This window comes from Zootermopsis nevadensis, unplaced genomic scaffold (assembly GCF_977971745.1).
Source record: "Zootermopsis nevadensis isolate Lab colony 2312 unplaced genomic scaffold, Znev_1.0 Znev_ptg000012l, whole genome shotgun sequence".
NCBI classification, from domain to species: Eukaryota; Metazoa; Arthropoda; class Insecta; order Blattodea; family Termopsidae; genus Zootermopsis; species Zootermopsis nevadensis.
Genome location: NW_028259144.1, coordinates 13,755,336 through 13,772,266, shown reverse-complemented (window position 1 = coordinate 13,772,266; position 16,931 = coordinate 13,755,336). Strand labels below are relative to the sequence as shown.

General features: G+C 37.6%; 1 protein-coding gene across 1 annotated transcript; it reads right to left on the bottom strand.

The window, feature by feature from the left end:
- Positions 1-1,448: 1,448 nt before the first annotated feature.
- Tango6 (transport and golgi organization 6) lies at positions 1,449-16,914 on the bottom strand. The gene is made up of 10 exons (XM_022064413.2): positions 16,709-16,914; positions 16,056-16,194; positions 14,413-14,689; positions 13,184-13,546; positions 12,861-13,085; positions 9,906-11,432; positions 9,006-9,219; positions 8,615-8,766; positions 7,785-7,898; positions 1,449-3,234 (listed from the first exon to the last, which is right to left on the bottom strand). The coding sequence occupies exons 1-10, from the start codon at positions 16,770-16,772 to the stop codon at positions 3,046-3,048; spliced, it is 3,264 nt and encodes a 1,087-aa protein (XP_021920105.1). The 5' UTR covers positions 16,773-16,914; the 3' UTR covers positions 1,449-3,045.
- Between the last annotated feature and the right edge of the window lie 17 nt (positions 16,915-16,931).

The following is a 16,931-nucleotide window of genomic DNA, read 5'->3' as shown; positions in this document are numbered from 1 at the left end:
TTGAGGGTTAGTTTTAGTTGGTGCACTTGCAAACAATTAGAGATGCACAGTCTTAATACCATGGGTCTCACAACAGAATTCACTTTTTGCTTAGTGTTTCATGTGCTCTTTCTCCAGATGGGATGGTGTAAGGTTTTCTTCCTTTTCAATCTAGTCCGTCTCCAATTATAGTCGTCTTCCACTGCAAGGGAAAGGTCACGAACAAATTGTTTCCTAAATTACAAGTGGTTCATTTCACTCCATACGACTTCTCTATTATACAATAATCATGGTGACTTATGGCAGATCTCTTCTGTTGCCCATCCTGTCACTTGTATCAACATAGCTTGTATCTATTTAACTTTACAGAACTTAGGGCTTCAGAGCATTATTTACACCAAAAATTCACCTGCCTGTCTTGTCTTTTGGACACACTACTGTGATATTTCTATGATGTCTACTTACTATATACCAGTTCTATCTTTTCAGGGCCCTAGAACCAAAATTTTTTGGGTATTCCTGCTATTATGCAAAATCAGGTACAATAAGACGTTCTCCTGCTGCAGAGGTCACTGATAGTAGTACTCCTCGAAGTATCACAAATTTAGTTACATTCAATTCTCAGCTTAGACAGTTCTGCTTTTCTTTGTACGTAGTGTGGAGAGGCCATGAAGACAATTGCAACGTCAACATATTATAATGAACAAGTAGTTCTGAATAGTTTCAAATCTTGCCTCAATGTTGACTATCCTGACTGGGGTTTACTCAGTCCCACCACACAAATGTCAGGATAATACGTTAAAATAAGCAATGGTTGCTTCCATCCATACCCTTTCCAGCTCATTAATAAACCTCATTAAACACTATACTCAAATAAGAGTTGTGTTTCACACAAGGAGCATTCATGTGACTGAGAAATCCAAAAGTAAAACTGAATGCTGCATTCCATCTTTAGGCTTTTGTGTTGGTTCACTGAGACTTGTTTTCAAATTTTCCGGTGATATCATGTAACAGGTTAATTTGTCAATATTTCGGAGAAATCAGCAATCTCCCTTCTTCTGGCTTAAGTCACTTAACAGTAGATGTGGTCTTCTTATTTAGATGATTTTCTATTATTCCAAACATAATTAAACCGGTCCACACACACACATTCCTCCAGGACCAATTTAGTGGCTTTAAAATAAACACCCTTCCTTTATAAATGTTGGTTCCCACTAAGCCCGACTTTCATATGAACAAATCAGAACACAAGATTTCCTCAAAGCCTAGCACAGTAAATATGCAAATTAGGTCAAATGTTACAGACTTTCTTGACCTGAGCCTAAGCAATTTCTCTAAGATGTTAGCAAACCAGCCCACCACATTATCATCACCCGATACTCAAAACACAAATCTTAAAATTGAAGACGTTTTTAAAACTGGTGGTACAAAGGAGGAAGTTCTGAAGGTTGTAAGATAAAGAGAAGAAATTTAATTTACAACATTCTGTTTATTTTAAGATGTATAATACAATATTGTAACTAACACAGTTAATGTTGGGATGTATCTAGATATGTATAAGTCAATAAAAACACTGTACATCTTGTTGATGGCATCCACTGACTTTCATAAACTAAATCAGTGTTGGGCAACCTTTCTACACTCGAAGCACACTAAATATTGTTGAAGAGTCATGGTGGCACACCAACCCCATTTTGTATATTGTGGGGGGGGAGGTAAATGATTTATGGTAACTTCTTACAAATCGACCCCAACAAAAAAATGTTCATAATTATTCATCTTTATTATTATGTCAATTACTTTAAATATATTCATGATTTGAAATAAATTAAAACATATACATATCATTAAATCCAAAATTTATTAACTATATGTAATAATTAAAACTTAAAGATACTTATTCATATTTTTATATGTAATTATTTCACAGTATCCAAATCAGTTTCCTGCGACCAAAAGATCCCACTGCACATGGAATATTTTTATGGAATATGACCATCATTTACAAACAGTGGATGTGAGCAGAGAAAATATTTGATTGAAAATAAAATCTATAATCCATTTAATAGGTATGTGGTTCCCATTTACTGTCGCCTCTCTTTGCAGAAAAATACATAGAGTAGCAATAAAAGCAGAGTGGAGGTACACGTTTTGCTGCAAAGTGGTTGTGTTACTTTCCAATTCCATTCAGTAGAACTTGTCTGCCTGACCATAATGAAGAAAATGGAGACTGAGAAACAGCAGAAAACAAGACAAACAATTATTTATCTCATTATGGTTATAATTATAATGAGGTGAAAATTTCATGGCACACCCAGATGATCTCTGCAGCACACCAGTTGCACATCACTGAACTAAATAACCCACCTCATTTACAAATCATAGACAGCCAAAAAGAGTTTGCTAATGAAATGTCACAATTGTAACACTACACTGTTCCTAACATAATTAACATCTTCCAGCTGTAAATAAGGATTAAAAAGTTGGCATCATTATGAAGTTTGAAATGTGCACTGGAAACATATTGTTAGGGATGCCATATAATTTAAAAATATGAGACACATCATTAAACCAAACTTGGTGAATTAATGACACTTAACAAGTTTTTAACATTTTTAGAGATCAGACCTTTTGTGTTTGTTTTGAAGTGCATTCTGATAAGATCTGCTACATGACACACTACTTACCAAACAATGCACAGTTTTCTCTGTATGTATGTCCAACTGATTATCTTCTTTTCTCCACAGTGTAATCATCAAGGAAAAAATATGTCTGAGATACTTTGTGCATCAAATGGCAAACCAAAATTCTGGAGATATTTCTGGTATTCAGTTTGCAGGAGAGTATGTCAGAAATTTCTGTAGCTGGTAACATAAACTTTGGAACAGGAAATGAGGTAGGGGAGAATCCCAAATACGAGTACATGGGAATCTAGCAACCCTATAAATTTCCCAGTTATACATTCACATTATCTAGATACAGTTCCAATGCAACACTGCTTCACAAAACCTCTAGTCAACTGTTTTAAATCACATATACATGAGAATCAAACTGCAGCACCACAGTCTATGAATCTGGAGGATCTATCACATATATCCTTTTCTCCAACTTGGGTTGGGGAAATAGGAATTTGACTACTGACTTATTCAATTCTTCCAATGCCAACTGAACATGAATTTTTAAAATATCATCTGCTTCATGTTGATACAGGGTCTTCAAAGTCCTGTACAGATCTAGCAGAATATCTTCTAGAACCTGTACACAAATCAACAAGACAAATCATTATGTGAAATCACCTTATTTACTTACTTCCTAAGCAAAATGCAAATCAGGACCTCTGCAAACTGAAGCTAAAATCCAACAAGTTTCATCCATCTGAAACATAAATGACTCTTGTTCACACTTTCGCTGTTCACGTTTTGACATATCCGAAGTCCTATTTCAGTATCATGAGGAGAATCAATATCCCATCTGTGCCCATAATAGAAAGTGCTGTGCAGGTCCACAAGTTGTGTGCATAGTTTCACTGACTCAGCCTATCACTCAGACTCTAGGGACTACAAATTAGTACTTCTCATGGTGTATCACTCAAAAAATCCACTGACATGTTATATGTTTCCCATTTTACACATCTTCATATGTGACACAACAATAAGACAAACAGACTTTTACTGCATTAGATAAATATCAAGCTCAATTATGGTTATAAAATCACAATTATGAACTGGAAACTGAACTGAGCTGTACATGTTCCACCTAGCTACCAAGTGTGGTCTGCATAATCATTTCACAAACAAAAGCTACATATATCAATAGTTAAAAACATACAAATACTGAAAAGTTGGCAGCAAGAAGCCATACCAAGCTTCTCACTGCTATTCCTTCATAAAGGTAAAAACTTCATTTGAATATTATTTCATATCTACCTCATATTAATACTAGTGATTTTTGTTAATCGCAAACAAAACTAAGATTTATTCAATAACACATAAACTGTGTTGTCCTGCTACATGAACAGAATTTGGATGTTTTATTTAGTTTTCCAGAAAAGAATTTTCACCATTGGAGCAAACCTTTCCACTCTTACATTTGAAATATATTTTACAGAAGCTCTTCATTTTTCAGATGATAATGTCTGTTGTACTAATCTTTCTTCAATGACTTCTTGGATTACATGCTTAAGCTACACTTGAATATAGGAAACTCCTGATGATGTGGGCTAATGAAGAGAAGAAGACACATAAGTAATCAAAAACCATGGATAATACAAAATATAACCTGTCTGGTATATTCACTGAACTTCAAAAATTGCTTTACTTCTTTACACAACTGACATTATTTTGAGAAATAGTTTGTAATTATCAGACTGTGGCAATTCTGCATTTCTCCATTGTTGTTTTCAAAATTTCTCATAGAATACAACATGTCAAGAACTTTGGATTAGCTGATTCCATCATTAGGAAAACCTTGCAAATTACCTTCTAGGTCTGGAAGAAGTTTCATCCATGATCACATCAACATTACTGGATTCATGGAAGTCCATGCCAAAGATTCAATGGAAATAGCATCCAACACCATCATTTTCTTCCCATAATTCCATTATGCTGTCTTTACTGGAAACAGTTCTAAGACGACTAACCTGGTAGCACCACTGCATGAATGCTATCACTCAATCCCTACCCCATAATCTCCGACTAATTCTGCCACCAATTCTCCATTCTCAAAATGTTTAATTAAGCCAGTGTAAGTCTGGCCTGAACCATCTCACTTGGCTGTAAGATATACAGTCAAACCTCGGTTCACGAACGCCTCGGATCATGAACAATTCAGCTTACGAACAAATTTTCCGAACACAAAGCGTCTCGGATGACGTACTGTGTCTTGAGTTACGAACACGCAAGCCATCAACATCGTGGAGCGATAAGCTGGGAGTACCAGCGTCGGCAGTATTCGTAGAAGAATGATCCAGCATGGGGCCAAAGAAAGACAATGATAGCAGCAAAGTGAAAAGAAAAAATACCAATATCATGATAGATGTTAAGAAAGAAATCATAGCCAAACATGAAAATGGTGTTCGTGTCTCTGATCTTGCTACTCAGTTTGGGATGGCAAAATCAACGATCTGTACTATTCTTAAAAATAGAGAGACAATCAAGAAAGCCGATGTTGCAAGAGGAATGACAGTTATTACTAAACAAAGATCACAGACGATTGAAGAAGTGGAGAAATTGCTGCTAATTTGGATAAACAACATGTTAGCTGGCAACAGTGTTTCTGAGGGTATGATTTGTGAAAAAGCAAGGCGAAGATTGCATGATGACCTGGTAAAAAAAATATCCTGGTACGAGTGGTGATACAGATGTTTTCAAAGCTAGCAGAGGATGGTTTGAGAAATTTAAGAAAAGAAGTGGCATACATAGTGTGGTTAGGCATGGGGAGGCTGCGAGTGCGAACCAAAAAGCTGCTGAGGAATTTGTGCAAGATTTTAGTGACTATGTAAAGGCTAATGGATTCATTCCCCAGCAAGTGTTTAACTGTGACGAAACCGGTCTGTTCTGGAAAAAATGCCAAGGAGGACATACATCACCCAAGAGGAGAAAGCATTACCGGGACACAAACCAATGAAGGACAGACTGACTCTTTTGCTATGTGGAAATGCAAGTGGGGACTTCAAGATCAATCCATTACTCGTGTACCACTCAGAGAATCCGAGGGTGTTTAAGAAAAACAATGTGATAAAAAGTAAATTGCCAGTTATGTGGAGGGCTAATAGTAAGGCTTGAGTAACTAGGCAATGTTTTATTGAGTGGATTCATGAAGTCTTTGCCCCAAGTGTGAAGAAATGCTTGCAAGAAAACAATTTGCCACTGAAGTGCCTTCTTGTGATGGATAATGCACCTGCTCACCCTCCTGGCTTGGCAGACGAGTTGATGGAAGAGTTAGATTTTATTACAGTGAAGTTCCTGCTTCCTAACATGACTCCTCTAATACAGCCCATGGATCATCAGGTCATTTCAAACTTTAAGAAGCTCTATACTAAGGCACTTTTTCAAAGATGTTTTGAGGTAACCTCTGACACAGAATTAACACTCAGAAACTTTTGGAAACACCATTTTAATATTCTTCATTGCTTAACTCTCATTGACAAAGCCTGGCAGCAAGTGACTTACAGGACCATGAATTCAGCCTGGAGGAAACTGTGGCCAGAATGTGTTGCAGGCAGAGACTTTGAGGGCTTTGACAACGAAGATTCTGCTGTTATCGATGATATTGTGTCTCTAGGCAAAAACATGGGCTTGGAAGTTAACAATGAAGATGTGGAGGAGTTACTACAGGACCACAAAGATAAACTCAGCACGGAAGAACTGGAACAACTACAGATGCAGCTACAAAAGGCGATTGTGAAGGAAATGTCTTCAGAGGAAGAGGAAGGAAGGGAGGATGTTCCTACTTCTTTGATCCGTGAAATTTGTGCAAAATGGCATGAGGTGCAAAGTTTCATGGAACGATATAACCCTGATAAAGCAGTAGCAAGCCGAGGCATAAACATTTTCAATGATAATGCCATGTGTCACTTTAGAAACATTTTAAAACGTAGACAAAAACAAATCACACTGGACAACATTTTAGTGAGACAGAGGCCCAGTGAGTCTGATGCAGAGTCGAGTAGTGCCAAGAGACAGAAAAAAGAATCCCCTTCCAAACAATGACATTTCACTTCCTCACCACCTTCCACTTACGCCGTCAACTCTCCTCCATACAGGTACAGTAAAACTAAATTAAGTTTTCGTCTATATTTGATCTGGTTAGTGTTGTGTTTATCTTTTTTGTGATAGATTTAATGGTTTCCATTGATTTTGTCTTAAGAACTTGTGCACAAAGTAGTGTTGTAAAATTTTAAATAAGCAATCATCTGGGGTCGAGAAACGGATTAATCCATTTTACATTAATTCCTATGGGGAAAATAGTTTCGGTTTACGAACGACCTTCAGGAATGAATTAAGTTCGTGAACTGAGGTTTGACTGTACTTGAAAACCCCTCAAAAATCTGACCCTTGGTGTCCTTATTATGGAGGGGGTCCACCAAAGCCAAGGTGTGAAGTATCATGACAAGGGCTACATGGCACCTAAGTGATGACAGCAGTATTGCCAGTGATCCCTTCAGGGTACCAGGTAGCACCCAGGCATGTTAATACCTCCCACCAGCATGGGGTTCTGTGCATGGTGACATATGTTCCAAAGGTTCTCATGGAATGATAACAGAATGTTTGAATAAAAGAGTAATGATGGAAGTCATTTGGGGTTTATGGAAACCAGTGTACTTTCAGTCCCTACACCCAAAGAAGATGCCCATGAGGCCCAGATCTAAGGGCAATATACTTATTAAAGAGGTTAATCCTCTCTAAGGACCCAGGGCCTTTGTGACATCAGGGACCTACAAGAAGGCCTTGATTATGGCCAACAATGAAAGATTTCTTGAACACAGAAATTTTACTTGAAAGTTGACAGCTCTCAGCAGGAAGCCGGCAATTCTGGAATACCACCTTGGAGAGCTTACAGTATCAGCAAAATCAAGGACTCAGGAGTACTAGCAGATCAGAAGAACAGGGATTACTTGGGTCTTCCAACAATAGCAGCCCTGGCTTGTTTAGAATATGCTACCTAAATGATGGATGCTAGCAATTGCACTGGAAAACCCAAACTGACTAACCCATAATAAGTACAATGGCAGTCAATATGGTATGTATATTTTACTTTAATTCAGCCACAAATTAAAAATGTCTGGAATTAATACCACTACCTACCTTTAGTGTATCATGACCAAGTCCCTGTAAGAGAAGTGAGATGACTAGTACAGCTGCTCTTCGAACTTCCACTGCAGGATCTGACTGAACGATGGTACGAACACACATCAAAATCTGCAGAAAATATCATTTACAAACAAACAGCAGCAGCAGAGCAAAGGCAGAAATACACTGTTAGCATATATACACTTATACAAATTTTTTATGATATATCTGGTAGCCCAAGAATAATTCATTATAATTAGTCACAGTAAAAGCTTCAGATCATACATTAAAAATTTATTTAGATATTGGGACTTGAACTTGCAAATGTGATCTCTGCATCAATGCTAGTACCCATCCATACTGACTGCTCTATGAGAGAACATCGAGAACTAACCAAAGCAAAGCCTTCACCTCCTCCTTGCCACTGTAAGATTCGGAAATGTCATTAACACTGATGCACAGTTTTATTCAAATCATTATGACGTCTTTGTTTAATAGATATCTGGCATAAATAAACTCAATTAACAAAAGGTGCAGCTCTTATGGATGGGCCGCCACTGAATGTGGCTGTCAGTTCCCTCCTACCTTTGATCAAGAGCATAATTACACTATATATGAGACCAAGAGTATTTTATAATCCACAGTTAAAATGCTGTCCAATAACATGACATAGCTGCACAGCTATACTAAACATAAACGTTTCTACAAGTCACTTCAAACATCTCCAGTCCATACACACATAATAATTGTAGTTATTGCCAGTTAGTAAAATCAAAATCACCTAAGCCAAGGAATAAATCACAAATCTATTGATAAGTATCCACAAACCAGAAAAACATGCTTACTTCTGTAACAATAGGTCCAATTCTGAAACCTAAAGCTTTACAAATCTCTCCCAGATTGGAAAGGCTTGATGCTCTTACAAGGTGGTCAGGATTCTTTGTACCAACCAGGAAAGCATTCAACAACATTGCCTTGTATGGTGGAACAAGATCTCCTGCAAAAATTAAACAAACATATGCAAATGCTACTTTTATTATTCACAAGTGGAATGTTTCCATAACTGAGAACTTTGGCATTTTTCAGCAGACTCAGAGCACAACTTTCATGTTAAAGCGAAATCTTTGGAGTTCTCAGAATTTATGTCCGTAAATTTTAAGCGCTTTATGGTTAGGAGCTCTTGATTGACCTGCTTTTCTAATACTAGTACATTCTGTTTTTTAACATAATATTTACCCAGTAATTTTGTGACTCGGACAAGAACCTCCCCCACTTTCATTTTCAGCTCTGCTGAACTGTTGTTGTTATCTGCCACTGTCCTCTTTGTTCCCATTTCTGCATATTCTTCTACAAGAGCTTTAATAACTGTGTTTGGAAATACATTTGCCATTACAGCCAGACCATTGATGGATGACAGGTAGATAAATGAATCTTCATGCTTCAAGTTCTCCTAAAAGTAATTAATGTCATTATAATGCACAGAAGTGAAGTTCATTCCTGTCACTGTCACAAAAATAAAATTTCTCAAATTTTCATAAATTACTGTCCGTATGAACTGCCTGTTAAACCTTCAATATATTTGATTTCCCTAAGTCCTTCAAGTGAATGCTAGGATAGCACCTTAAAACATATTACAGTTCTTCCAAATGTAGGATTTGAGGTTTTCACAGTGGTAAGTCTGAAGATGGCTGTCTTCTGGGTTGTTGTGCTGCGTAGTCTGGTTCACCATGATGATGGTAGCAGCAAGGACCCATGAAATGTCGGTAAACTTCTACCAGACTAGATGGTACAACAACCCAGAAGCCAGCTATCTTCAGTTCTTCCAGATTTTGCCATTCACAATAATTCTTCCATGTCTAGTTTGATGACACATAATTTAAATTGTTAAAACAGTATTCTGAAACCAACAGAACCTGCAATACAAATCATCATGTGGCACCATAATTTGTCACAATATCTCATGGCAAGACTTTACAGTGGATAACTAATGTAACAAATTATATGGAACATGAAAGTTCATTAATGTGTTCACAACAGCCTGCCACTGGTCATATCCTGAGTCAGAAAAGTCCAGTTTATACCCTCCCAACCTGTTACCTTAAGACTGAAATGCTGTAATTTCTTTCAATTACTTACTTGAAATATGCGAAGAATTTGGTTTCTATGCCGTTGTGCTTCTTTATCATTGCTTGATATGAGTTTTGCAAGCTCAATCAAAGCATGGCCCCTAACAGGGAGCAGTGGGTCACAAACATCGAATAGAGCTTGCTTACACCGACTCTCCTTCTTTAAGTCTACCTTTCCCTTACTTTTACCAGGAATACTAGTTCTTATATAGGCTTCTTCCTCTTTAATGCAGTTAGGGGGAATGTTCTGTTTGGTGGCAGTTGTCTTATTATTTGATGAACTCTTTACAAGCCTTTCATTTTTGGGCTTATTTGTTACAGAACTTTGTGCCACATTGCTGGAGGTTCGTGGTGCAGATCGTTGTACAATTCCATGACTGAGAATCTTGTTGCAAACTTCGTCAGTAAACATCTTTAACTCTTCATTTGTTACATTATCACGTATCACTCTAAGTGGTTCAACAAGTCGATTAAAGGGCTCCCAATTTACATGACTTGTAGTAGCATTATTAACCACAACACTGAGGACCATTAAAATCATAAAGAGACTCTCTGTGTCATGATCTTCACCATTACACTCTAAGCTTTTCTTTGTCAGAATATTAGCATCTCTTTCCAATAGGTACTGAACAAAGAAGACAACATGAGTTGGATCTTCTGTTAGCTTTCCATGAACGTAAGGATTTTCAGCTAATATGGCAAGAACTTTCACGGCCACAGCGTTTCTTTCGGTTCGTCCAACAATATTTAAGATTACGGCATCCTCCATTTCTAAAATATCATGGTTTAAATTACTTCTCTCACTCTCTAACAGTGCCAGATCAGATTTTGGATCAGACAGAAGACGTAAGAGGAAAACGAACAAACCGTTGGTGACATCTCCCTTCTTGTCTCCCTTCTCCAATAACTCCAAAAGACAATCCCCAGCTTCTTCTGAACACAATTCTTTCCCAGGCGCCTTCCTGAGCTTCACTTCAACACCACCTGTTGATCCAAAATGAAATTCCACCATTTCACTCACTTCAAGCATCCCTTCTATTTTATCGCCAAAGAGAAATGCATTAAAAACTATGGACAATTGTTTCTGGTTGCAACCTGAAAGAAACTTCAGCAGCAGATCCTCAACTTTTATTTTCAGATAAGAGGCACTTTGGCAGATCTTTAGATGCAACAGGAACAGCACAGAAGCTACTGAAAAGAGATGCTCTGATGGCAATGGAGAAACATCAGTAACAAAGCATTTGTGCAGATTGTTGATACTTCTTGATAGTTCATCTTCAGAAACAACACAGACATTTTGTGAATTTGACACAGGACTGTCACCAGCTTTTTGTGACAGCAATGGCACTTCTCGGTAGAAAGTTGGACCATGATGGCTGACACTGCAGCAAAGCAATAGAGGATTCATCAGTGTGTCCAACACATAACGCTGAAACATCAGTGGCTTTGCTGAGCACAGAGCCTTCATGCACAGAAGTGATACAGTAGAGTATAATTGCAGTTGTGTTTTGTCACTCATGTTTAACATTTCAACAATCTGAAATTAAAGACCAATAACAAATAAATTATAAAATACATAACTTATACAATTACAGCATTGTTTAGTCTTATATCCTACAACATAAGCTTCAGATCATAAAAATTAAAGCTTACAGTCTGCAAACCATAACTGGTCAAATTTAACTTGATTGCACAGTGGAAGATCATGTCAATATTGGTATTCTGAAATGTAACATGTGGATTTGTAAGTAAATCCTCTGATGATGTAGACAGTATGATCCTCTGAAATATTTGTATCTACTTACTACTCACAAGTTCAAATAGTGTTACAACCCAGGAAACCAACAATAATACCTGCACTGCCATGAGAATCTCAAATCTCATACAGTAAGTTATCGTGTTTTATACAAAACATCTTTTGTGATGAATATACGAGGCGCGTCCACAAAGTAAGTTTCTCACTCGTCCCACAGCTAGCAAACCTTATATTGCGCGAAGCGACTGTGCGTACGTGATAGAGCAATGACGTAGCATGGCGCATGCACTAACGGTACTTCTCGCGTTCTCACAGTAGCATCGTTGCAGCTGTTGAAGATGGAGGTTCTTATTCCAGCTCCCGCCGACTGTGAAGTGCGGTCAGTGATAACGCTAGGCCGTACACGGCTCGACGGACAGCAAGTCTCCTGCAGGAATTCAGCTGGGAGGTGTTTAATCATTCACCCTACAGCCCGGACCTCGCTCCCAGTGATTTCCATCTTTTCCTACACCTCAAGAAATTCCTGTCCGGTCAGCGTCAGCGTTTTGAGAATGACAGAGAGGCGGAGATGGTTGTCACACAGTAGTTCCAATCCCAGGCGGCAGACTTCTACGACACAGGTATTCAAAAGTTGGTCCCACGGTATGACAAATGTCTCAATTCCGGTGGCGAATATGTTGAAAAATAGCTGGACACTTGCTGTATCTGTTGCAATAAATATTTCCATGAAATTGTGTTTTGTTTCTGTAAACGGCCCCAGGGAAACTTACTTTGTGGACGAGCCTCGTACCAACAAGAAAATACTGTCATGTTACTGCACTGTGTAAGGGTACCTAACATACATAATAATTCAGTAAGTATGCAACGTTTCTCCTCCACTCATCCTAGAAGTAGAACTAATATTAAGCAATATAGTAGTAAAACTTGTAGAACTGACTGTAGCACACACAAATCTATATGCACAGCAGTATATTTTAGTGTGCAGAATGAATTTATGGTCATGATCTAGGGTCAAAAAATGTGAATATCTGAGCGTAAACAAACTCTACATGGTCACTGACTTTTTAATGATGATGGGAATCATTCAAAAACCCACACTTTAGTCACCAATTTCACCATGTTTTCTCTTGATGACAATAACAAATACCACACTAGAGGATGTTACATACAATTTCCAGTTACACATAATTAGACAAAATACACTTTTACCTGAGAACATATATTTTTGTAGTACTGTTCTGCATGTTGAACATGGACAGTTAGAATAACCTTCACCACAGTGTCCAATTTGTTCCAGTCTGAACCAATGTCATACGATGTGTCACAGATTGCACGTACCAAAGCACTCACACCACCAGGTTTTATAAGACACTGTACAAGAAGCGGAATGCAACAGCGTTTCAGCCACGTTGGAGGAGAAGATTGTACACCATGCTGCAAATAATCAACAATACACAAGTAGCATCCATTATAAAAATTGTATCATGACCCATAAAAACTACAAAACTGAATATTCAGTAAAAACAAATTACCTTACTTCTAGCTGAACCATGCAGTAAAATCAGTTCTCTTATAATGAGTGGCTGATATAATTTATTAATTAAGGACAGGAAACACTTCTTAAAATAACTCCGTTCCTCCTGTAACCTTCCCCACAGTTCAGGAGTCATCACAAATTCCTCCCCACTGTTATCCAGTCTGCTGCTACTGGAAGCAGTAGAAGATGAATCAGATGCTGCAGAAATATCTACAGGCTTCTTCAGTGGGGCAAAGCTCAGCTGTGCCAGTGATGCTACTAAGTCTCCAAGATGCTGAATGAGAATCAAACTTCGTAGAGAGGGCTGCTCAAAGCAGGCTACCAATCCTCTTGTGACACCAGACAAACGCTCATACTTCTACAAAGAAACAAAAATTCACAACTAAAATATGTATAAGAGCCAATGGCAATGCACACAAGCGAGACTTAACCCAAGAACCATTTCATGAGCCCCAAAATTATAAACTCTTTTTTAGATCTTTTGTCAGAGAACCTGTGACAGTAACCTCAGCAATACCTCATATTTCTATAAGAAGAAAACACAGAAAATAATGCAACAACAAGAGCTGCCATTTCTTGGCAATAAGGTGAATTATGTATTGCCACCTTTTGTGATCTGTGGCAGTGAAAAAAAAATAACACTATTCATACTCTCTGAGTTGTGTAAGAGACATGTAATTTTCTAAGGGGCAAGGTGTAATCAAACTTCAAACCATTTATGGCATGCAGCAGGTAAAATATAGGCAGTCTGTAGGTAAACAACCTCATTATTTACCTGAGAATAAGGCTCTCATTTTTCTACAAATAAACTTGCATTACAGCAGCTCCTTATACACTGAGTGGAAAACTAACTGTGGAGCAGACAAACACAATGACATCACAGCCACGAGGAAAACTCATACTGCCATGAGGATGATTCCAAATAATTAACAAAAACAATGACTACACATTATTTCTGAAAATAAACATCACTTGGTTAAAAAAAGGTAAACTAATTTCTGATGACTTGTGAATGCATCAAATAAATTTCTTTGGATCATCTGTGTTCTTCAATTACTTGAGCATCTCCTCCCCTTTATTAACCCAGATAATTGGGAGTTCATGTATTTCACTTGTTTGATAAAGTACTCTTTATCTGTTAAATTCCTCCCATTTAACTGTCAAAATAAAACAGATAACACTTCATATAATAGAAATGTAAGAACAAAAAACTGTCCAATATACCTCCAGAATAACAAGCTCTTCCACCTTCAACTTCTGCGTGCTAGTAGAGCGAGCTGCAAGAGAAATGCCCACACCAGGAAGCAAGCTTGGCAGAACTCCCATGGAAATAACAAACTGAAGGCAGGTTCTGATGGTCTTCTGTTGGTTTACAGTCAGTATATCTGCTGCTGGCTGCTGAGGTTCTGTTTGTTCTTTTCCTTTACATGTTGATATCCTTTCACTTAAGCATTTCTTTAGTGACAGTAGAATATACAAAGACACACATACAAACCGCCATCTGAAAAAGACTCCAGCACAATAGATATGACACCATGTCAGAGAACAAATGAAGGAAAGGAGTCTGTTATGACACAAAATTATTTTTAGGTACCAAATAATCTCCAGATACCAAGTTTGTTGATCTTTCCGCAACCTTGAAGCTTGTATTTTGGTGATGTGGGGTTTAACCTGACATAACCTAACCTACTCACTCACTCTATGGTGCACGATGTTCTTTGAAAAGTTAATTATATACTCAGCTTGTTAAAAAAAAAAGGTTCATCACCGTGTTCACAAAGGCCACCACCAAACTCTATCCTGAGCTAGCTGCATCCAGTTCACTCCATTGATTCCTATCTCTCTAAGGTCCACCTTAACATTATCCTTCCACTATGCCTAGGTCTTCCCAGCAGTCTCCTCACTTCAGGCCTCCAAACCAACACCTTCAAAACACCTTTCCCCCCATGTGTGCCGATTAATCACCCATGTGTATCCATTAGAAATATGGGTGCTTGTTCTTGGAACTGAACAGTGGGATCCAGGTCTCAGCTACCTTAATAACAGTCAATGCAGCACCACAGAAGCATTGCATGATACATATTGAAATTAGTATCTTTCTGATCCTGTCTGCAACAAACAAGTTATTTTAAGGTCTCCGAGCAAAATTAAACACAGAGTGCACACAGATAAGATGTGAGTCAATGTAATTTTGCCCACTACTATATGTTCTTTATAACCTTTGCATCAACACAAGCTTTGCAGGCTGAGTGAAATATCTCATTCTCACATGATCTCATCCTTCCCTGAACTTATGTATCCAACTGCAGAAATTCTTCACATCCATTGAGCTTCAGAAATCACTCTAATTTTCTAGCGAATAATGACTGGACTATTACAGATCAGACACAAAAACTGTATAATATACTGCTCTTGCAATGAAAAACGTCACTTTCACTGTGTCAAATATGTTTTGTGTACAGTGCTACCCAACAATATTCTGCAGTATGTGCAGTGGTGGCATTTTACAGGAGGCATATTAAAGAAATAAGCACAGTACAGTTGTGGCAACCAAATAACATTACAAGTTTCCTCAATAACATTTAGAAAAATTTAACACTCAAATGCACTCACATGCATTCACTTATAGTATATGTTGCAGCACACACACAGAAATCTGTTGGATTTCTCAAGGGAAGGTTCATTTGAAATATGTGAAAGGACCCTGGTAAGAGTCAGTCTGGATGCAGAGGCTGGAGGAAAAATCCTGTGCCCCGGCCTGGAATCCAACACCTGTCATCCAGCCTGTAGTTAGTCACTATATTATCTGAACTACCCTGGCTCAATCAGGGAATGTGAATTCTCACACTAAAGAAAAACATACTGACCTGATACCACTGTTTGCTACAGAAGAACAGTTGATTGTTTGCAGGAGTCCATATGTATCCTGTTCAGTTATGCAGAGAGACTTCAATGCATTGTTAATGTTGAGTTCTAAAATATAATGTAAATCTCCTGTCACATTGTCTGCAAAACAAAATTACAACACACAGTAAACAATATTATAATGTTGGGTTTCATGTAGTTTTATGATCTAATTTTTGGATCTTCAAGGATGTAAAATCACATTCTAAGATTCTTAAACACTATTGGACCACTTTTATTTTCCCATTTGTAAAATGATGCTACTTATTTTGTATCCATTAATGATATTTTGATTATTTTGTTATACTGAATCTCATTATTCTATTCCACTATAATATGACCAAAGAAAAGTAAATTAAACATTAATCATGCTTCTTCCACTTTTTTACTATTATTATTTGCAACATCTGAAGTATTTCATACAGAAGAACGTCGTGGTTAACATTTCTGCTTTGAATGAATGAATATTCGGTAGGTCCCGATTATCCTGACTGGGGTTCTTCGTGGTTTTATTCAGTCCCTTAAATTCCGCTTTCAAATTCATTATTTACAATCATCCTATAAACTATAAATAAATAAATTCACCACATACAAGGATCTTCTTCTGAATACTCACCTGTATCGGCTGGTTTCACTAAAATATTCAAAGCACTACAAAGCTTATTTATATCAGTTTCCATATCTGTTAAAAGTATCCAGCTAAATGCAGTACACTTCACAATACCATACAAAAACTGCAAAAATTCACAACACAAACACCTGACAACACCAAACCGCCATACTCTTTCGTTCCACCGAATATATCACAGATTACTCAAACAGAAGACTAAGGCGAAGTC